Source organism: Embiotoca jacksoni, unplaced genomic scaffold (assembly GCF_022577435.1).
Source record: "Embiotoca jacksoni isolate LCO1_2020_lvr unplaced genomic scaffold, fEmbJac1.0.p SCAF_16, whole genome shotgun sequence".
NCBI classification, from domain to species: domain Eukaryota; kingdom Metazoa; phylum Chordata; class Actinopteri; family Embiotocidae; genus Embiotoca; species Embiotoca jacksoni.
The window spans coordinates 10,759,690-10,779,688 of NW_027185296.1; the positions used below are offsets into that span (position 1 = coordinate 10,759,690).

At 43.0% G+C, this 19,999-nt stretch overlaps 1 protein-coding gene across 1 annotated transcript; it reads left to right on the forward strand.

The window, feature by feature from the left end:
- Positions 1-548: 548 nt before the first annotated feature.
- Positions 549-19,310, forward strand: hdlbpa (high density lipoprotein binding protein a). The gene is made up of 28 exons (XM_069150915.1): positions 549-654; positions 2,768-2,839; positions 7,837-7,951; positions 8,048-8,214; positions 9,265-9,480; positions 9,588-9,794; positions 9,907-10,122; positions 10,210-10,416; positions 10,503-10,610; positions 10,717-10,821; positions 10,939-11,017; positions 11,872-12,011; positions 12,095-12,199; positions 12,299-12,412; positions 12,550-12,636; positions 12,723-12,854; positions 12,944-13,162; positions 13,612-13,833; positions 13,932-14,150; positions 14,278-14,416; positions 14,790-14,941; positions 15,026-15,130; positions 15,220-15,354; positions 15,622-15,765; positions 15,994-16,173; positions 17,417-17,533; positions 17,655-17,795; positions 17,883-19,310. The coding sequence occupies exons 3-28, from the start codon at positions 7,876-7,878 to the stop codon at positions 17,970-17,972; spliced, it is 3,822 nt and encodes a 1,273-aa protein (XP_069007016.1). The 5' UTR covers positions 549-654; positions 2,768-2,839; positions 7,837-7,875; the 3' UTR covers positions 17,973-19,310.
- Positions 19,311-19,999: the final 689 nt, after the last annotated feature.

Below are 19,999 nucleotides of genomic sequence, written 5' to 3' on the forward strand. Positions count from 1 at the left end.
CAGTTTTGAGTTTGATGGGGTAGTGTCTCTACTGGGTAGTTTCTATTCACAAAAGGCTGACTTTGATTTGATTTGTACGATTGTATGTTGAGCCCAGCAGTGTCGGCTATCTACTAACAACTAGCTGAGAAATGACCAGGAGCCTCTCTGGAGGCGCCTCGGAGAAAACATTTCTGCACATTCAGAAAAGAACAGGTTTGTTTGAGTCTGTGTGTCGCTCTCACAAACACAACAAGAGTGTGTGTAACCTAAAAATGGACTGACACCGGGTCACGATGGTCTCATTTGACCTTCGTCAGTTATCTCACCTTTATTATCAATGATAAATAAAAACAGCATGTGTGCATCCATACTCTCCTCTGCATGGGACACCCACTTTAGTCAGGGGGTTTGCAAGTGTGCAGAGAATAGAGCACGAATCCCCATTTAATCTTCCATGATGTCAAGATGGATAAAGATCAGCATTTATACGAGGCTCTGTCACTCTTGGATATGAAAAGAAGTTATTTGTAATCGGACTCTTTGACGTGACGTTGGAGGCCATGATTGGTGGGCGGCTCCGGTATATATCCGTCCGGCTCCGGTCCCACCTTCTCGCCAGTGGAATTTCATCTCAGCTTCTGCACCTTCAGGGCAGACGAGGACGGCAAAGAAGTGAGTATTTGGTGGTTTTCTGCCGAACACGGCTCCGTTCATTCACACGGGTCCACGTCCGCGACACGGAGGCGCTCCTCGCGGAGGCGGTGCGCCGGCCGGCCGGCGGGGAGCCCGCGGGCGTCGCGGTGGCTCCGGCCTGACTCCGTGTCACGTCTCCGCCGCTCAGCTGTATGCCTACGTGGACTTTAGCGAGCTAGCGCGACCGACCGTGTTGCGGGCTAACGTTAGCGCGCTAGCCGCGAGGCTCCGCTTGTACTTTTTAAACGAGCTCGTCGGTGTCCGCCGATGATCCGTCGAAGAGGCAGCAGGTCAGCGGGGAGAGCTCGGGGAGGGTTTCCTTGTCTTTTGTTTTTGATTTCCCCGTCATCTCCGTGTGGTTATCCGGCTGAGGGACAGCCTGGAGCTGCGCGGCTAACTTCACGCTGCCTGTTAGCTGAGCGGCTACGTGTCACAGCACGGGCAAAGTTTTTAGCAAGTTGGCTAACTAGCTCTGGGTTTGAAGCTAGTGATCCACGCTGCGGTCATTTCCTCACTTCTACTAAAGAGGCTCACACGTCGAGTCGCCGTCCAGCGTCCTGCTGGTGTCCCGGACACCGGAGCTCGTTTTAGTTGGTTTCGATCTCGGTATTTTTTAATGGTTGATCGGTGTTAGCCGATATGACGGCAGCTAGCGTTAACTGTGATGCGTCGCTGGCAGCTGTCAGCTCGTTAACTTGATCTGCTGTCAGCCAGCTCCACGAACCAGCTCCTGAAACCCTGGATCTGGGATCTGGGTACAACGTGGAGGTTGTCATGCTGCAGCTAACGTCCATCTACACACAACCAGCTCGACGAGCCAGTCAGCTGATTAACACCGATGATCTCTCGGGTTTAGTTTGGTTCCCTTAAATCACGTCGTTAACTTCTCTGTGTGTCTTTTTAACTCTTCATCGGTCCAACTCCTGCTCACCCATCACATGGGTGTTGAAGAGGAACAACCTGGAGCTACTGGGTTGTAATTACCACGACCATTGATGTACTCTTTATATAAAGCTTCAACCTGTCACCAGTTGATTGAGTGACGTCAGGGGGACATGCCACCTGACGTCACTTGTGCCAACAGTAATATGTTATATTACTTGTAAAATTGCAGTTTATCTGGTGCATCAATTGTAGGTGTTTCGTGTGCTCAAAACGGGGCCTGGCGGTTTAAATGCCTGTAGCCGAACAACAGTTCAGGGATTTATAAAAACAAACTTTATGAGAGCATGTGAACACCTCTGTGGAAACTTTGACCCACGCTCATAAATGTTGTGCAGCGGGAAAGGAAACTGGGGACACCGGCGGCAAACTGGTGAAATAAATCCACATGTCCTCAAAACTTGGGCACAAAATGTCACGTCATGTGAAATCACACGGCCTTTAATGAATCGCAACCTTTTATTAAGAGCTATTCATTGTGTAATCTTGCACGAGAGGACAATAACCTATTTACCTGGCTCATCCACAGCGGCAGCATCATCAGTTGCCAGGTCCGTCCTTCTGTTTGACAAGGCAGTGTCCAATTATAGAAGCCAGATGCTCGTCAAGGAGAGCGAGCTCCAGCGGCACCTATACTTTACTGGTGTTCTGTAATGCACTTCTTGGCACCTACGTTATCTGAACACTTCTTAATTTACGAATGGTTTTAGCTGTCTGACTCGGCAGCATTTCGGCAGCTGTACGATTTTTTTTTTTTTTTTTTTTTTTTCCTCCTTCCAAGTTTACCGTAGCGAAGACTATCACAAAATATACAAGTCAGGCCTCTGCAATGGCCACTTCTGTCGAACAGAAAACTATGACTTAGTATTTGCTGCCTAATGTCTTTTTTTTATTTTTCTCTTGATATATCCATCTCCCAACTGTTTGTAATTTATCAGTGGTTTAAATTAAGAGAGAACACATAAGCAATACTGGAAATCGATTGCACAGATCAACAACATGAATATTATAGATATATTTGCGAACACTGTTTTCTCCTTTTTTTTACACAAAACACAAAAGGTTTTTTTTCGCCAAGTCATCTTTTCATATATAATTAATGTCCTATGGTTGGGTTTTAACGACGGATCCCTTTCTTTGTGAACTTTAGGCAAAAGCTGGCAGGCTGACGGGAACTTGCATCTTTACAGGACGGATTATCTGGTAACTGACCATTTAGCTGGTAAGTTTTTACAGTTATCGTATTAGTAATGTAAGCACCGACAGATTAAGTCCTTAAGGAGCAGTGGGGAGGATTTAGTGGCATCTAGTTTTGAGGTTGCAGATTGCAACCAACTGAAAACCCTCGCCTCCCTTCAAAGCGAGAATCTACGGTGGCTGCATAACTTGCGAAGAACGCAAAAGGCCTTCTCCAGCACCAGTGTTTGGTTTGTCCCTTCTTAGCTGCTGTATAAACATGGATGTGCAAAATGGCGTGCAAGAGGCCCTGCTCCCTGTGTAGATGTCAGGGGCTCACTATAAGGAAACAAAAACAACACGTTTCTTAGGTATAGGTGATTATCCCTTAATGAAAAGATAATTTTGATTATTATATTCCATTTGTCCTCACTAAAAACTTATACACAGGTTCTTAAGTGTTTAGCAGCATTTTCTTTACCAAAAATGTGATTCCCAAGACTTGTTAAACAGAGTTAGATTTGGGACGTTGCTTTAAGCTTTCATCATTCAGTCTCTCAATCCTACTCTTAAAAGGAGAAAAACTGAAATATTCCTCCTTAAATGTGCGCATTAACGTGGAAGTAATTTCAATAGTGCAAATATTTAACCCGGTTGGTTTTGTTTTGTTTTCTCTCCATCATGGATGACTTTAACTTTGTTATGGACCTTCTCTTGGTGCTAAAAATGTCAGCAAAGCGAGGACAACCCAAATCCAAAGCTACATGACTTTTGCTTCACAATAATGACATCCATTTTAAAAAACAATATTCAAGCAGAACAGAACGTTGCTTAAATGCCTCTATACTAACAACAGAGCCTTAATTTGGAAAGATGCTTGTTCATACCAGTGGATAAATGCAGGGTATTCGTAGACTGGTACAGTGTATGCAAACAGTTGTGAGTACTGGGCACTGCAGCCTTAAGTTTACAAAGCCTGACAAGGAAGAGGCCACCGAGAGGGGGTTCTCTGAAATGTGTTGGGGGGTGGGAGGAGGCAACAGCCAGCTAAACTGACCACCACCATATTTAAAGCTTGAAGCACATTTTTTTTTTTTCAGTTGCCTGGCTTATGAAAAAAAAAAAAAAACTCCTCAAAATCAGCTATTTCTCCGTGACATCATGGCGTTGTCTTTTCATTCCTTCAGATGAATTACAGGCACGCTTGAGGGCAAATGCACTCGCATTCCTCTGCTTGTTGGCCAGCATTGAAGTTTCTTTACCAGCCAGAACAACAGAGTGGAGACTGCATATGATGTATCAGATTTCATCATTGATAATAAAGTGGAGTTGAGCTTTAGTCATGGCAGTCATTTATGTCCTCTTTTCCAGAATAACACAATTGTTGCTGATGGAACTCAACCAATACCTGCAGGTTTATATAATTCAGAAGTCAAAATTACCAGCAAGGTCTTTTTATACATGTCATAGATGAGAGGATTAGCTTTGTTCTTGGAAAGAATGATTTAGCTCAAAGATCCTGGACAGGGCTACAGAGTTTTCTGTCAGGGGATTTTTCCTTTAATCCTACCCAGTGTGGACATCCAGAGGGGTCAGTGGGGTAAAATCCTCTTAACCTTGGAGCCTACTCGCCTAGCTACAATTCTTGAAATAGCAGCGGACAAAGGCAGTTAAACGGAAAGCCAGTTTTTCTTTGGGGTGCTCGGGTTTAATCTCTAGACTCCCCACTCAGTTGGAGCATGCATTAACACAGTGCTGACATGCTAATGTGACACGGGTGATTGTTCTGAGAGACATGGCTGTCTTTGATAAAGCTAGTGTAGATAATGGTGTAAACCCCAAAGTCCACCTCTGATAAGCTTGTAAAACATGTGCATGTGACACCTCACATGCTTCTACCATTTAAAGTAAGGACCTCCAGTATTGACGAGTGAGTACATGCAAAACTCATATTTCTTATTTAAATAAGGAACCTATTATATCGCTATATCACTAGCAGCACTGAAGTTTATACACAGGACCAACTGATTTGTGAAACCCAGAAGCGTTGCTGTAGCCAAGATTTGCAATAGCAATACAGATGATGTTTACAGACGTTGTAAACGTTTTGCCACTATTAAAAGTTACCGTTTCATTTTGACCATGTTTTTTTTTCTTAATTTTATCCATGTTTTTTTTTTTTTTCTAACTTTGTTACCTTGAAAAATGTTCGAGATGAAAAAGAAGTTCAAGAAATTTCATGACTTCTTTTAAAGTCCTTTAAACGTCCCAAAATGTGTGATTTAAGATCACCATTTCTTTTTGTATTATAAAGCAGGTCCAGGTGCTGTATAAATATTCTAAACACCGAGAAATGCATATAGCCGAGTTCAGTAATTGTGTAGTTTGGATGCGTTGTTTTGTGTTTGTGATGTCACAAACTCGCAACATGTCACGTGTCCACCTTCAGCACAGCCCACTGTCCAAGCCTATACATTTGGAGGAAAACACTGAGTCAATATTCTGTCATAGAGCCAACAAGCTGCATGACCAAAGAAAACCTGTGGTTGGCCTTGGCGTGGGTCACTCGGATAAAAGTCAGCCAATCAGAAGAGAGGGTCATTGACATCAATGTGTCTTAAAGACACAAACAAAACAAGCTGTTCTTGGTAGCGCTCCAGAGAGAAAACTTGAGAGATGTAAAACTACACCACAATGTTCTTTTGCTTACTTTGATATCTTCTTACGGATATCAGGACTGCAAATAATACACTGGAAAAGTGTAAAATATGGCACGTTTTAAGATCATTTCCATCCATCCATTATCTATACCCGGACAGGGTCACGGGGAGGCTGGAGCCTATCACCGCTCTCTTTGGGCGACGGCAGGGTACACCCTGGACAGATTGCCAGTCTATCACAGCGCTTTTAAAATCATTTACTACTACAGTACTTAACAAAATAAGCAACAAGCAAGGTTTAAGTTTTGACAAATACATCGTCGGGTATTATTTATTGAGTTTAAAATTCAACTAATCTGCTCTCTCATGACTGTGATGAAATAGTTTGATAACTCTTGACTAACAGTCAAGAGTTATCAAACCATAAAGACACACAACCTCACAACAGTGGTCAGATTTAGACTGCTATATTGCTAAACGCAGATGGGGTAAGGAAAAAATATGAGATTATCTTTTCCCAAAGGAATGTTTTACAGTTGAACCAGTGAGGAAAAATAAATGGTGATTTCTTGTCTAACCAAAACTAATTTAGGTAGAAAAGTGTGCTAATGTGGGACCACATCTCTCACATCAACTTGTTAAATGTTTTTAAATAGATTTCTAAGACATTTAAATGTTGTGTGATCACATTTCTTCAGACATGGACGTACTTATTTTTTTTATTATTGCACTTCATGATTTGAAATGATGTCTTTATTTTATGTTTGTGGGAAGACTGTCTTTACTTTTATTACTAATAGAGCTTCTAAACCAAAATAATTTACTGCTACAGCAATTTTCTGACAGTAGGTGAGGCTGTTGTTTACCCAAGCGGCAACCCTCAGTGATGTCACCTATTGGTTTGTGAATAGCCCTTATGAAGCCTCAGTTTGGAATTTGGCCGGCGCCATTTTGGTAGTCCCGAGTGGGTTGGAGCTGGTAGTGACCATATTTGGGCAAGCTGGGGGGTCTGACTCGATCTGATTGTAAACCTGGCGATACTATGTCCCCCCCCCCACCGATAGCCGTAACCTGAATGCACCACAGGCCCCTGTCAGTCAAACACACACGCCACCCCCCAAAACCCAGCTTTTTTTTAGGCTTATTTTCAAATTAATGAAAGAATTATTTTCAGATGGAACACCAGAACAATAATCTGGTAGAGGGAAATTAGCGAATGATATACAGAAAACTTCTGGAGAAATGTTATTGACTGAGAATTTTATGAGAGAAGTTGACTGGCAGTCGATGGAGCTGGAGGTTTTCTTGGAGCCGACCTCTAGTGGCACCCGGTGGTATTACAGTTTAAGGCACTTCTGCATCAGCCTAATTTTTTACTTTTATATCCAGTCTATGGGTTTACCCCAGGGACTGTAATTGAGAGCACATGTGCTGTTTCTCCTCACTATGTTGGAGAATTTAGCAACGGTATCGTGCCAAGGTGGTTATCCCTGCTAAAAACTGTGTAGTAGCTGGTTAAAACCTTTCTGCAATTGCTGTAGTTTGTTAGTAAAGGCCAAGATATATATTTTATATTTATATTTTATAATTTTACTGCTATTTTATTGCTTTCTATTGTTCTATTATTATCTTGTTGCTTCTGTATGCTGCTGTAGTGAAAAAAATTCCCCTCTGGGATTAATAAAGTAACTACCTAACCTAACCTAAGAGATGATTTTAGTTCAAATACAAAATTAAAATGAGCGCTAAAAGAGTTTGTTTTCCACTTTTGAAAATATGATGCCTGCCGAGAGTAGCAGTAACTGCTGATTCTGAACAAGCTAGTTGTTATGCATGTTATAAAGTTAAGGTGATGGTTGGTTTCCATCAATTTTGTCATTTTCATCCTGATAGTTTGTCATGTTTAAAATGTCAAACATTTGTTTGTAAATGATATTATTAACTATTCAAACTTTGCGCTTACTGGTACTGCTACATACTAGTCTGGGGGATATACTTGATAGTATCTCTGTATTGGGGCATTTATCATGCAGTTATAGCTAAAATTGATTTGGAAAGATGAAGGTAAAGATATGAAATTGACTTATAAGGAATGTGTTTGTTTTGGAGATGATATATTCAGAGAGACAAATAAATATGCAGTACTAGTAAATACTGGATAAACAAAACAGGACGATGTCAGTGCACAGTGAATGATGTTTGAATAAACGCTACGTTGGAGAATTCAGCAATGGCAAGCGACGTCTCCATGTTCCATCCTTTCTTTCCTGTATTTCAGGACACGTATAGCTGTTTATGGGTGCTGCAGCCCGGTACCTGTATGCACTACTTGATTCTTGCACCTGTTTCCAAACTTGTTAAATAACGAAAGCTCTTTTTTCAGTGGCACACTCGGACTCTGTGTTAACGTGGGATTTCGACCATGAGCTCAGTCGCTGTACTTACGCAGGAAAGCTTCAATGAGCACCGCAGTGGGCTCTTGACGGAGCAGAGTGGCGGTGAGTATTTGGACTTTTAAACTGAGTTTTGCTTGTAAAATACTGACATGGTTGTAATTTCACTGTCAACCTTTCTGTCTTTCCCTCTGTATTCAGCTGCTGGGGCAGGACCCAATGCTGGAGAGGAAGAGGAAGCCCTTCCTACTTACAAGGATGCCTTCCCACCTCTGCCTGAGAAGGCGGCCTCACCTGAGGGGACCCAGGAAACTGCCAACGCCTGGACAACTAAGATCCGTCCTCTCAAGTCTTCAATTATCACCCAGGTAGAACTCGCACTAAAACCACACAGGAAGAGAAATGTTGCTCATTATTCTGCTTTTAAATAGCCTTCTGTGTTCTCCCTCATCCATCTTTTTCTACTTCAGTCAGTGCTCTCAGAACCTGCTGCAGCATATTCCCCAACATGTATATAGGTGGAGAAAGTCAGAGTATATTGGGAGAAAAAAGAATTCTACTTCACAAAACTCGATGCCCTGTAGGTGAAGAACGGTCACATGTTGCACCACAGAGTATTGAGTTAATGTTAATGCAGAAACAAAGTGTCTCTGTTTGTTTCTGTCTGCTCATTTTCTGTCTGCTGCTTTTTAATCCTGAGTTTAGACGACATGATAATTGCCCAACCTGAAAGATGCAGGCAGTCACGACCAAAACTGGCTGACGGGCACGATAACTAATTCTGATAGCCCTTTGTTGTGGAGTGGGTTGTAGAAGACGACGTTGGATGCTGCAGAAAGACTAGCCTCAGACAGACAGACAGACCGCGAGAGAGCGAGAGAGCTTCCACAGTGTGTTCTGTGATATTCAGTAAAAGGGGCACAGAGCACATAACTGTAAACGTGTCCAATGGAAACACATACAGTCCTCTTTGTGTGACTTTCCTATTTTAGGCCTGCCGTGACACCTGGAGCATGACCACTCATTACAGATCACACTAAACACTCTAAATGTATAAATAGGAGATTTGTATGGTTTTACATAGTTGTCTGTTGAGATTAAGCTTCACGAGGCACACTGAGGGGTAAAAATAGACTTGGAGTAAAAAAAACATGGGAGGGTCACAGGTTCAAATGGAAGTCTGTGTTCTGTGATGAAGCGTCAAAAGTAGACTTGAAGTAGATGCCTGGCGTGTGTTCTATAAATGCATTTATTATTCACCATTGTGTTTAACCTTACTTTTGTGTTACTAACTGTACTCTTGGTTCTCTGTATTATGTAAAACTGTGCCAGAACGATCAAACATAAAGTAATCCTTAAGTAGCAGTTGGTCTTCATATCAAACTGACTTTTGATATTTGCTCTTTCACATGAACTAGGTTTTCCATGTGCCGCTAGAGGAGCGCAAGTACAAGGACATCAACCAGTTTGGGGAAGGAGACCAAGCCAAGGTCTGTGTGGACATCATGCACAAGACCGGAGCCCACCTGGAACTCTCCTTGGCAAAAGATCAGGGGCTCTCCATCATGGTTTCTGGAAAGCTGGATGCCGTGATGAAGGCCCGCAAGGAGATCGTGTCCCGACTGCAGACTCAGGTCCGGAGATTTGTCTTTGTCAATGATAAATGCACGACATGGATGTTATTAGATAGTTACTGTTAAGAAGAGACGGTAATACCAGCTGTGCATTTGAACCCCAACAGGCCTCAGCTACTGTTGCCATCCCCAAGGAGCACCATCGTTTTGTCATCGGCAAAAATGGGGAGAAGCTTCAGGAGCTAGAGCTCAAGACTGCCACCAAAATCCAGATCCCACGACCTGAGGACCCCAGCAACCAGATCAAGATCTCTGGTACCAAGGAGGGCCTGGAGAAGGCAAAGCATGAGATCCTGTTGATCTCTGCCGAGCAGGTAAAAGCAGAGCATCCTCACACAAAAGGACTGTTTTACTCTCCTGAAGCTGTAATACCTTCCAGATTAGTTGTAATCTTCATTTTTGTTTTCACTTGTTTTACTCTTTTAGGACAAGCGTGCTGTTGAGAGGGTGAACATTGACAAGGTGTACCACCCATTCATCACTGGTGCCTACAGCAAAGTAGTAGGAGAGATGATGCAGGAGACCGGAGCACGCATCAATGTCCCCCCTCCAAGTGTGAACAAGACTGAGATTGTCATCACTGGGGAAAAGGAGCAGGTGGCCCTTGCTGTGACTTTGATCAAGAAGGTTTATGAAGACAAGGTGTGCAAATGGTTACTAAGAAAGTGGACAAATGATCAAGCTTTACACACTGCTCAAGTCCTTAAGCCGTTTCTTTCTGTATTGTAGAAGAAGAATGCCACCACCATTGCAGTGGAGGTGAAGAAGTCTCAGCACAAATATGTGATTGGCCCCAAGGGAAACACCCTGCAGGAGATCCTGGATAGAACTGGTGTCTCAGTCGAGATCCCACCTTCTGATAGCAGCTCAGAAACTGTCATCCTTCGTGGGGAGCCAGACCGTCTGGGTCAGGCCCTCACTGAAGTTTATGCCAAGGTACAGTTACCGTCCAACGAGTACTAATAATTGAAATTGAAAAGTGTTGAGAATGAGGAGTAACCTTAATACCTTTCCTTTCATAGGCAAACAGTTACACTGTTTCCTCGGTCTCGGCTCCTTCTTGGCTTCATCGTTTCATTATTGGCAAGAAGGGGCAGAACTTGGCCAAGATTACCCAACAAATGCCCAAGGTCTGTTTAACTCTTAATTATACTGCTTTAAAAAAAAACAACCAAAAAAACACCCTCCTTTTTGCTTCATCTTAACTTGTATTCTTGTCTTGTGTTTTGCACACAGGTGCACATTGAGTTCACTGAGGGAGAAGACAAGATCACCCTGGAGGGTCCTACCAAAGACGTGCAGATGGTGCAGAGCCAGATTGAAACCATTGTTACAGATTTGGTGAGGATTTTATTACCTGTACAATTGGGCAAAAAGCCTAACTGACAAACGAAATGCTTCTTTAAAGTCAAAGCCATGTGTAAATAAAAGGTATTTTTTATGTTTTTGTCTTAACAGGTAAGCCGTATGGATTATACAGAGATAAGCGTGGACCCCAAATTCCATCGTCACCTGATTGGAAAAGGAGGTGTCAACAGTAAGTATAGAGTAGGGCTGAGTTTAAGAAACCCATTTTCCAATTTATATCAATCTTCACTTGAATAATCTGAAATCGATTCATAAATCCCGAGGTCAATCTTTTGGCCACATACCATTCGGACGGCCCACTCGCATCAACTTCCTCGTCTAGAGTGCTAAAGTTCATGTGTATGCGAATGTTAGAGGTCTGAGGAACGCTTAGATTCTTGCGGTTCGATTGATATGAACCATTTCAAGATACAATCACCCCAGCAGGTTCAGTAAACAGCTTTGTCAAACTACCACCGAACAAAAACACAATTACAGTATTGACGTAACTCGCCTATCAAGTCTGACAGTTCAGCAATGTTTAGACAACAACTGGTCTAGTTAGGTCGAGTAAATCCGATGCAGTGACGTATTTAGATCGAAACAAATTTTTACATCCATAATACACGAGCTGCTGTTTCATCATTTGAAACTTCCCGGCAGGCGTTTTTAATTTTCAACATAGTTGGCAGTAAAGTCAAATACCGTTTTACACTGCTGGTTTGATTGGCATCTCACTGATCCAGAAAGAGCTTCAATATCCTGTCCAATCAGTCTGTATCGATCGGAGGTGTTGGATTCAGCCAGTCTGAAGTCACGTTGGCGATGACTGACGCCTTGTATAGCCAATGACATTCTTGACACAAGTACATGCAGCTCCAGTGTGCTGAGCAGAGAGAAAGAGAAGCTTGTTGGAGAAAAGGTGCATCAATGTAACTTTTTAAAGCTTTTTTAAATAATGCACTGGCTCAGGGGGTCCTTTGTACAATTTACAGAATTCTCAGAGCATTCTCCTCAATGTCTGTATTTTTAATTAATTTATAGTCAACCGCATCAAAGAGCTGCACAAGGTGACTGTCCGCATTCCCCCCGACAACGAGAAGAGCAACCTGATCCGTATTGAGGGGGATCCTCAGGGTGTGCAGGAAGCCAAGAAGGAGCTGCTTGAGCTTGCGTCACGCATGGTGAGTACGAACCTGAGTTGACAGCTGTAAATTACTTCCCGTTATGCCTCGTGTAAATAAACGCTACATATCGTGTTTTGCAGGAGAATGAGCGTACAAAGGACCTGATCATTGAACAGCGTTTTCACCGAGCCATCATCGGCCAAAAAGGGGAGAAGATAAAAGAAGTGCGCGACAAATTCCCCGAGGTGAGTTGGAAACTATTAGTATTGGTTGGTATTTGCTGTTGATTTGTCTGCACCGAGCATATTAAAATGTAAAAAATTACTAATATTTATTAATTCCAGGTCATCATCAACTTCCCTGACCCAGCACAGAAAAGCGACATCGTTCAACTTAGGGGCCCAAGAACTGAGGTGGAGAAATGCTCCAAGTTCATGCAGAAGATAGTGGCTGAAATGGTAAATATTTGTAATTTGTGTGTCTTTTCTCATGTTTTTTTTTAATTTTTTTTATTTTTTATTTCAAATGCTTTTGTTTGTATATATTTTAAGGCACAGTTAAAAGATTGTTGACCTTAAGTGATTCCTTCGGTCAGGTGGAGAACAGCTTCTCTGTCTCAGTCCCCATCTTCAAGCAGTTTCACAGGAACATAATTGGAAAAGGAGGCTCAAACATCAAGAAGGTACTGCATATGGATCACAAAGTTAATATGGTTGACGCAAGCTGTTCATCTGTTTGATTTGACCGTTACTTCTTTGTGCTTTCTAGATTCGTGAGGAAACAAACACCAAAATTGACCTGCCTGCTGAGAACAGCAACTCAGAGATGATTGTCATCACCGGGAAGAAGGCAAACTGTGAGGCAGCACGGAATCGGATCTTGACCATCCAGAAGGAGCTGGTAAACAAAAACGCACATATTTTCCTCTCCAGTGCTTTGGCGGATCTAAAACTTGTATGTTTGCTTAATCAATGCTTCATTGTGTCCAGGCGAACATCACAGAAATAGATGTATCCATTCCCTCCAAGTTGCACAACTCGTTGATCGGGTCGAAGGGCCGTTTGGTGCGCTCCATCATGGAGGAGTGTGGCGGTGTGCACATCCACTTCCCCACAGAGGGCTCTGGGATTGATAAGGTCACCATCAGGGGCCCTCTGGAGGAGGTGGAGAAAGCCAAGCAGCAACTGCTTGCCTTGGCAGAGGAGAAGGTTTGTATGTCTCTAATAAAAAGTTGAACTTCGGTTGAACCCGCTAGACTGACAACCATTGGAAGGGTGGAGTCAGTAGGGGTGTAAGAAGGCAAAGAGCTGCTTCTGTGCCTCATTGGTAATACTTTACCACATGCTAAGGCTGTCTTTCAGTGTCCTTTCAGCTGTCAGAAGAAAAACGGAATGCTTTGAGCATGGTTAATGTCACAACAGCAGAAATTGGGGCTGAAGTCTTTTGGTTGGTGCACTTTCCTCCCTCAAGACTAAACTCTGTTAAACCCTTTAAAACTTAGTCATTGGGGTTTCAGTTGAACAGCAAACATCTCTTAAAAACCTACAAGTTTGTAAGAGCGTCCATTAAGCTGACCTTTATAACGGAGGATGTCTTGTGATAAATTCTTTCTCCTTTTTTTTTAATTTTTTTTTTTTTTTTAATTTTTTCCCCCCAGCAAACAAAGAGCCACACTGCTGAGCTGCACGCTAAGCCAGAATACCACAAGTTCCTCATTGGAAAGGGTGGTGGAAACATCCGTAAGGTGCGTGACAGCACAGGGGCCAGAATCATCTTCCCTACGGCGGAGGACAAAGACCAGGAACTCATCACTGTGATTGGCACTGAAGAAGCAGTGCGGGAGGCCCAGAAGGAGCTGGAGTATCTCATCAAGAGTTTGGTAAGGCTCCAGATGAGTTTTGAACGTAACAGGATAATCTAAACCAAGGCTATGCTTCTCTTATAATGCCTGAACTAAAAACATATTTCGGGTTACAGGACAACGTTGTCGAGGACACGATGAACGTTGACCCCAAGCACCATCGCTACTTCGTGGCTCGCCGTGGTCAGGTCCTGCGGGACCTTGCTGATGAGTATGGTGGTGTAATGGTGAGCTTCCCTCGCACAGGTTCTCTGAGCGAAACAGTCACCCTCAAAGGAGCCAAAGAATGTGTGGAGGCAGCCAAAAAGCGCATGCAGGAGATTGTTGAGGACTTGGTGAGGAGATACAGTTTTGTTTTACAAAGACAGCCTTCTTTATTTTTTATTTAAATTTTTTTCTCTCCCGTCTGTTTGAAAAGTAACAAGTTCGTTTCTCTCCCAATGTGAACATTTTAATTTCCAGGATGCTCAAGTGACCATTGAGTGTGTGATTGTTCAAAAGTTCCACCGCTCCATCATGGGTCCAAAGGGCTCACGGATCCAGCAGATTACCAGAGATCACAACGTACAGATTAAGTTCCCAGATCGTGAGGACCCACAAGGTAAGACCAGCGTGAAGGAATGTAGCTCTAACACCTAAATTATTTATTTACTTTATCAATTCATCTGCACAGAAATAAATTTTGTCTACAAAGGGTCACAGTGGTGAAAACTGAATTTGTCAGAGCCAAAACAGGCACCCTCAGCTGTCTTATTTTAGCCTAAAACCCTGAAATATTTACTTAAAAAGGATAAGCATATTGTCCCATTTGAGAAGCTGCAAGCAGTGAACTTTAAAAAAAAATTTTTTTTTAACCCCAAAAGGATCATTTATCAGTGATCAAAATAGTTGGGTCTGCCAAACAACTAGTGGACTAATCCTTACAGTGCAACCTTTCTTCTGACTCCCCTCAAACTTTCTGATTTACTTTACAGCAGCGCCTCCCGCAGAGGCTCCTATTCAAGAGAATGGAGAATCCAACGGCGAAGTGAAGGAGCCAGTCGATCCAAACGCCCCCAAAAAGTGTGACGTGATTGTGATTTCTGGCCGCAAAGAGCGGTGCGAGGCTGCTGTGGAAGCATTGAAGGTTAGAGTTGACAATGAAGCTCAACTTTTAGTTCTCAAATTGTTTCCTGTTCTCCCTTCTAACTGTCCTTTTTTTCTTTTTCAGGCCTTGGTTCCTGTCACTATTGAGGTGGAAGTGCCTTTTGAGCTTCATAGATACATCATTGGACAGAAAGGAAGTGGAATTCGCAAGATGATGGATGAATTCGAGGTGTGTTCCAGGTTTCGTGTCGGCATAGGGATGCAGAGAGATTATGCGTTTTGCCTCTTATTTGATGCGCCCTCACTGTCTCCCTCTAGGTTAATATTCAAGTGCCTGCTCCTGAACAGCAGTCTGATAAAATCTCCATCACCGGCTTGGCCAATCACCTCGATCGCGCCAAAGAGGGCCTCTTGGAGCGCGTCAAAGAGCTGCAGGCCGAGCAGGAGGATCGGGTCAGTATTTGGAGTACCGGAGTGCAACAGTTGTCTAACATTTTATGCCTTTTGTATTTAAGGTATTCACTGATGCTGAACTCTTTCTAGTTGACATTGTGGTATTTTAAAGTTTTGAAGCAGTTATGTTTAAGATTAATTTGAGGAGGAGAGAGCTTAATAATGAATTTACTCCATGTTGGTGATCTTCAGTTTTAGCAGAAGTTTGGAAAAAAACAAATCCTGGTGTGCTGGAAATCTAACGCGTTTCCATCGAACCCTCTGCAGGCACTCAGGAGCTTCAAGCTGACCATCACTGTGGACCCCAAGTATCACCCCAAAATCATTGGCCGCAAGGGTGCCATCATTACAAACATCCGCACGGAGCACGATGTGAACATCCAGTTCCCAGAGAAGAACGATGAAAACCAGGTGAAGCAACTGTCCTGCAGAAATAACATTTGAGTCTCTACACGGATACTTTTCATGTCATTACAAATCAAAACAAAAAGTGAACCCAGTGTTCTGCATCAGTACAGCAGGTGGTGCCAAATTACCAGTTCATTCATCCACCTGAGAATAATGATAATCTTTTACCCAGGGTTCTGTCACTTCTGCATCTCCCCTCCACCCAATGTTAAATTGCTGTTTTCTCCACAGGATCAAATTACTATTACAGGGTATGAGCACAAAGCCATAGCTGCACGTGATGCCATCCAGGCTATTGTGGACGAGCTGGAAGAGATGATTTCTGAGGATATCACCCTGGACAGCAAAGTCCACGCCCGCATTATCGGAGCGCGTGGCAAGGGCATCCGCAAGATCATGGATGAGTTTAAGGTGAGGCTGCGGAAAGGATGGGGAATGTTCTCAAAATAATCATTAACAAAAGGGTGTCTTGGTACCAATAACTTAAATCCACAACTAACAATCTGACAGCAGGTATTTCATAGTCCAAGCACCTGAAGCAACTAAACCAAAGGCCTGCATAGTTGGGGGACCCATGAGAGCAGGTGGTTTAACCTGCAGTCATTTGGGCCCTTTGGCAATTTCAGATTAGGAAAATCAAGCTTTCATAGTTGTTGAAATTCAGGGAACTTGCGTCTCATAACGCTGCTTTCTTGGAGGCAAGTTACATTTCGAGATGGTTTGACCAAACTCCTCTGTGGCCCGTGTGGTAGGTGACCATGCAAATTGTAAACATTGGTAATCCAAGGTTTTAACTTTCTTGCCAATTCTTCTTGCTATTAGCATAAAAATATTGATAATAGTAGTTGGTAATGATTGGTTAAGGAGCTTGGAGAAGATTGAGCCACTGATACTTTGCGTCAAAAGAGTCCACTAAGGTGGCTCGGGCATCTGATCAGGATGCCTCCTGTGCGCCTCCCTCTGGAGGTTTACCGGACACGCCAAACTGGGAGGAGATCCCGGGGTAGACCCAGAACACGCTGGAGGGATTATATATCAAATCCGGCCTGGGAATGCCTCAGGATCCCCCAGAATGAGCTGGAAAATGTTGGTGGGGAGAGGGGAGTCTGGGCTAAGTTTCTCGAGCTGCTGGCACTGTGACCCGACCGCGGATAAGAGGGATATGGGCTAATAGTATTAATGATAATGTAGTAAAAAGAATACTAACAAGCTTAACTAACTAGCATTTTTTTTTCTTTTTAAAATAATATTGCATTTCATCACACATGCTCACTCTCACACTGTGCCACCTATAGATGGGGATGACTGTGTTTGGGGCCAGTGTGGTGTTGATTTCCACTCTTGGGGTGGGCTGGTTTGGAGAAGGTGAAGGATTTGTGACTCTTCTAATCCCATCAAATCTCTACTCTTAACAGCTAGACATGAACAAGCTTAGCAAGGGGTTTCTTTTTACAAGTCTGAAAGTGTTCAAGGTGGACAGTGAGCTTTGTCCCATAGTGACCTACCTCTGTGTGATGGGCTCAGAGGGTACTGAAGGACCGAATACCTAAAACTAACACAGATTTACAGGACAAAACAAAACGATCCCTACCTGTCAGGCTTGTCACCAAGAAAGATACTGCGTTTTACACGGCTTCATCTCCATCTTTTTCAGGTTGATCTCAGGTTTCCCCAGAGTGGAGCTGCAGACCCGAACCTTGTGACAGTCACAGGTCGCCCTGAGCTTGTAGATGAAGCCATTGACCATCTCCTTAACCTGGAAGAGGAATATGTAAGCTTCCGCCTGCGTGATGGTTGAATCCCCCCCTCCAGTAATATAATAAAAGCCTGAAATGTGTTTCAGTTTCCTTCCTTCCTAGCACTGATGTATTTTGTTTTTGCAATTTTGCCAGCTGGCAGATGTTGTGGAAAATGAGGCGAAGATGGCTTACATGAGGCCTCATGGCGGTAGCGCTGCTGCCATGGATGAACACCGTGGCCCATCCAAAGGCTTCGTGGTGAGGGAGGCTCCCTGGACTACCGCCAACGAGAAGGTGAGCCTTTTCCCCACAATTCTGACTCTGAAAATCGAATTGGTCACACCTTCCATTCTTAATCCCTGTTTGTTTGTCTCCTTTCAGGCCCCTGATATGAGTAGCTCTGAAGATTTCCCAAGCTTCGGAGCCCCAGTGGCAACCAAGACCTCACCCTGGGGACCCAAGCGCTTCTAAGCCGCGCTGCTACCGATGGGCCTGAACTTGGACACATTCTTCCCCGTCATTGTCCCCCTCTTGACCCGGACTGACCGCTGACCCTAAAAGTCTTCAGTTCTGAGAACGTCATCCTTCTCTGTCTACTTATCTCGGTCTACCCTCGCAGATTCATCAGTCTAAAAGTGCTTTCAGATACTGTAATTGACTTGTGAGCTTCGTATCTGCATTAAATAATACTGTTTTACGCTTAAAAAAAATTTAAAAAAAAAAGTGACTGGTGTTGCAGTTAAGTCTACACGGTCTGTAAAAGACTGCTGTTTTAAATGTTGATTAGATCTGATATTTCATTGTGGTTTGAACTGTTATACCAAATTCAGTGGTGGCCAGACATCAGTTGTTTTTTTTTGAGCTGCCCTTATCTTAGTTGCCTTCGCAGGGTGCGGTAAAGGGATTGAATTACTGCTGGTGACCTATTCAGACATGACGCCTGATCAACGAGGCCAGCCGTTTCAGTAACCCACACCCCTCCTGCTTTATTCATGTAGCTGAGTGAAAATTGTCAGTCATTAGCCCTCAAGCACACTGTAGTCGTCGTCCTCTGTCACATCCTTCCATTTGCTTGTAACTGTGCTTCTGTGAATATGGTCAAGTAGTGGCACATACCTTGTAGCCTTATGAACTGGTAAACTGTACAAAGGGGGCGGTTTCAACCACCGCAGAATGGCACCCACTCAAACTGCCAGATGCTTGGAGATCATGCCAGAACTAAACCTCTTTACAACACTAGGCCCAGAGCTCCAACGTATCAAACCTCACACTAACTGTCGAATGGACGTTTTTTTTGACATTCAAAAGTAAAGCACTCTACAAAAGAAAAATGACTGTGTTAGTGAGCAAAACAGCAGACCATCTTGTGCCAACTATCTGTCTAGTGATGTCCTGTGTTCCTCATCCTCTGTATTGGGTCAGTGTCCAGTCCCTTCGTCTTCCAGTTGCTATGCAGATCACTCTGTTAAATAGCAATGGCCCTTTTTTATCAGCCTTACAACTAGAAAGATACAAACCAGGTAGAGTTGATGTCAAGGTGCATTTTTTATGGACAACTGGAAGGTATGTTTACTGTTGCCTTGAAAGCTCGGAACATTTCCCCTCCAGTTATCGTAATTAGTTTAACTTTGCTTGAGGAGTGCAGATTTAGCTTGCTAGCTGCTAATTCAACATATAGCATCAGCCTACCCTGGTTTATATCCTCCTAGTATTGAATGAAAGAATATGCAAATACCATTGAAGTGAACGGTTATGGATGACACTGGAAAAGAAATTGTCCAAAAAAGTTAATAAAAATTGAAAATCTTTTCTTGTGCATCCTTCTGAGTCTTTTGTAGGAGTGCAATCTTACTCAACAATCCATGAAATATAACAGTAAAAATGACAAAACTGATAAAGCTGAAGCAGCTGTGGTACCATAATGTTCTCACATGAACAGTGGAAGAGTTTACCGGACAGTCTTGTTTAGTGTGGAGCGAGTCACAGTCTCAAGTGTTAATATCAAATATGAAAAAAAATTAAATATGAATTTAACATCGGCCACAGTAGTAATGTCTTGGGCAAGTATTTTGTATCTTTTAAACACTTTTTTTTTTTTTTTTTTACTGATAACCTGTTGGCTAAATGTCCTGTCATTCAAATTTAAAAACAACCAGCGAGATCAAAGGTCTGCTCTGACAGGCAGCAGAACTTCAGAGGGATTTTACCAAACTTTGGTCAATTTTTAAGTTACCAAAATTCGCATCTTTTACCGTCCACCTTCTCAGGATAAATGTATGGCCAATGTAAAAGGAAATCATTGGTTCCTGCCAAACTTTTATGAGGTGAAAAATTGGAAAGTCTTTGAGATCCTTCACAGTCCAACAGGAATGTCCAAACCAAAATGTCCTGGTTATGTATTTAATAGATAAACACAATGTCTATAGTGCAGCCATTACTTTCTCCAGAGTGAAACAGCGCCCCTCTGGGTTGTAACGGTGTGTGTGTGTGTGTATGTG

Bases quoted from the DNA above. Each gene is read 5' to 3' on its own strand.
- hdlbpa (XM_069150915.1), top strand. From the start codon at position 7,876: ATGAGCTCAGTCGCTGTACTTACGCAGGAAAGCTTCAATGAGCACCGC. The intron at 15,766-15,993 runs GTGAAGCAACTG...TTTTCTCCACAG, and splicing joins AGAAGAACGATGAAAACCAG to GATCAAATTACTATTACAGG. The intron at 17,534-17,654 runs GTAAGCTTCCGC...CAATTTTGCCAG, and splicing joins TTAACCTGGAAGAGGAATAT to CTGGCAGATGTTGTGGAAAA.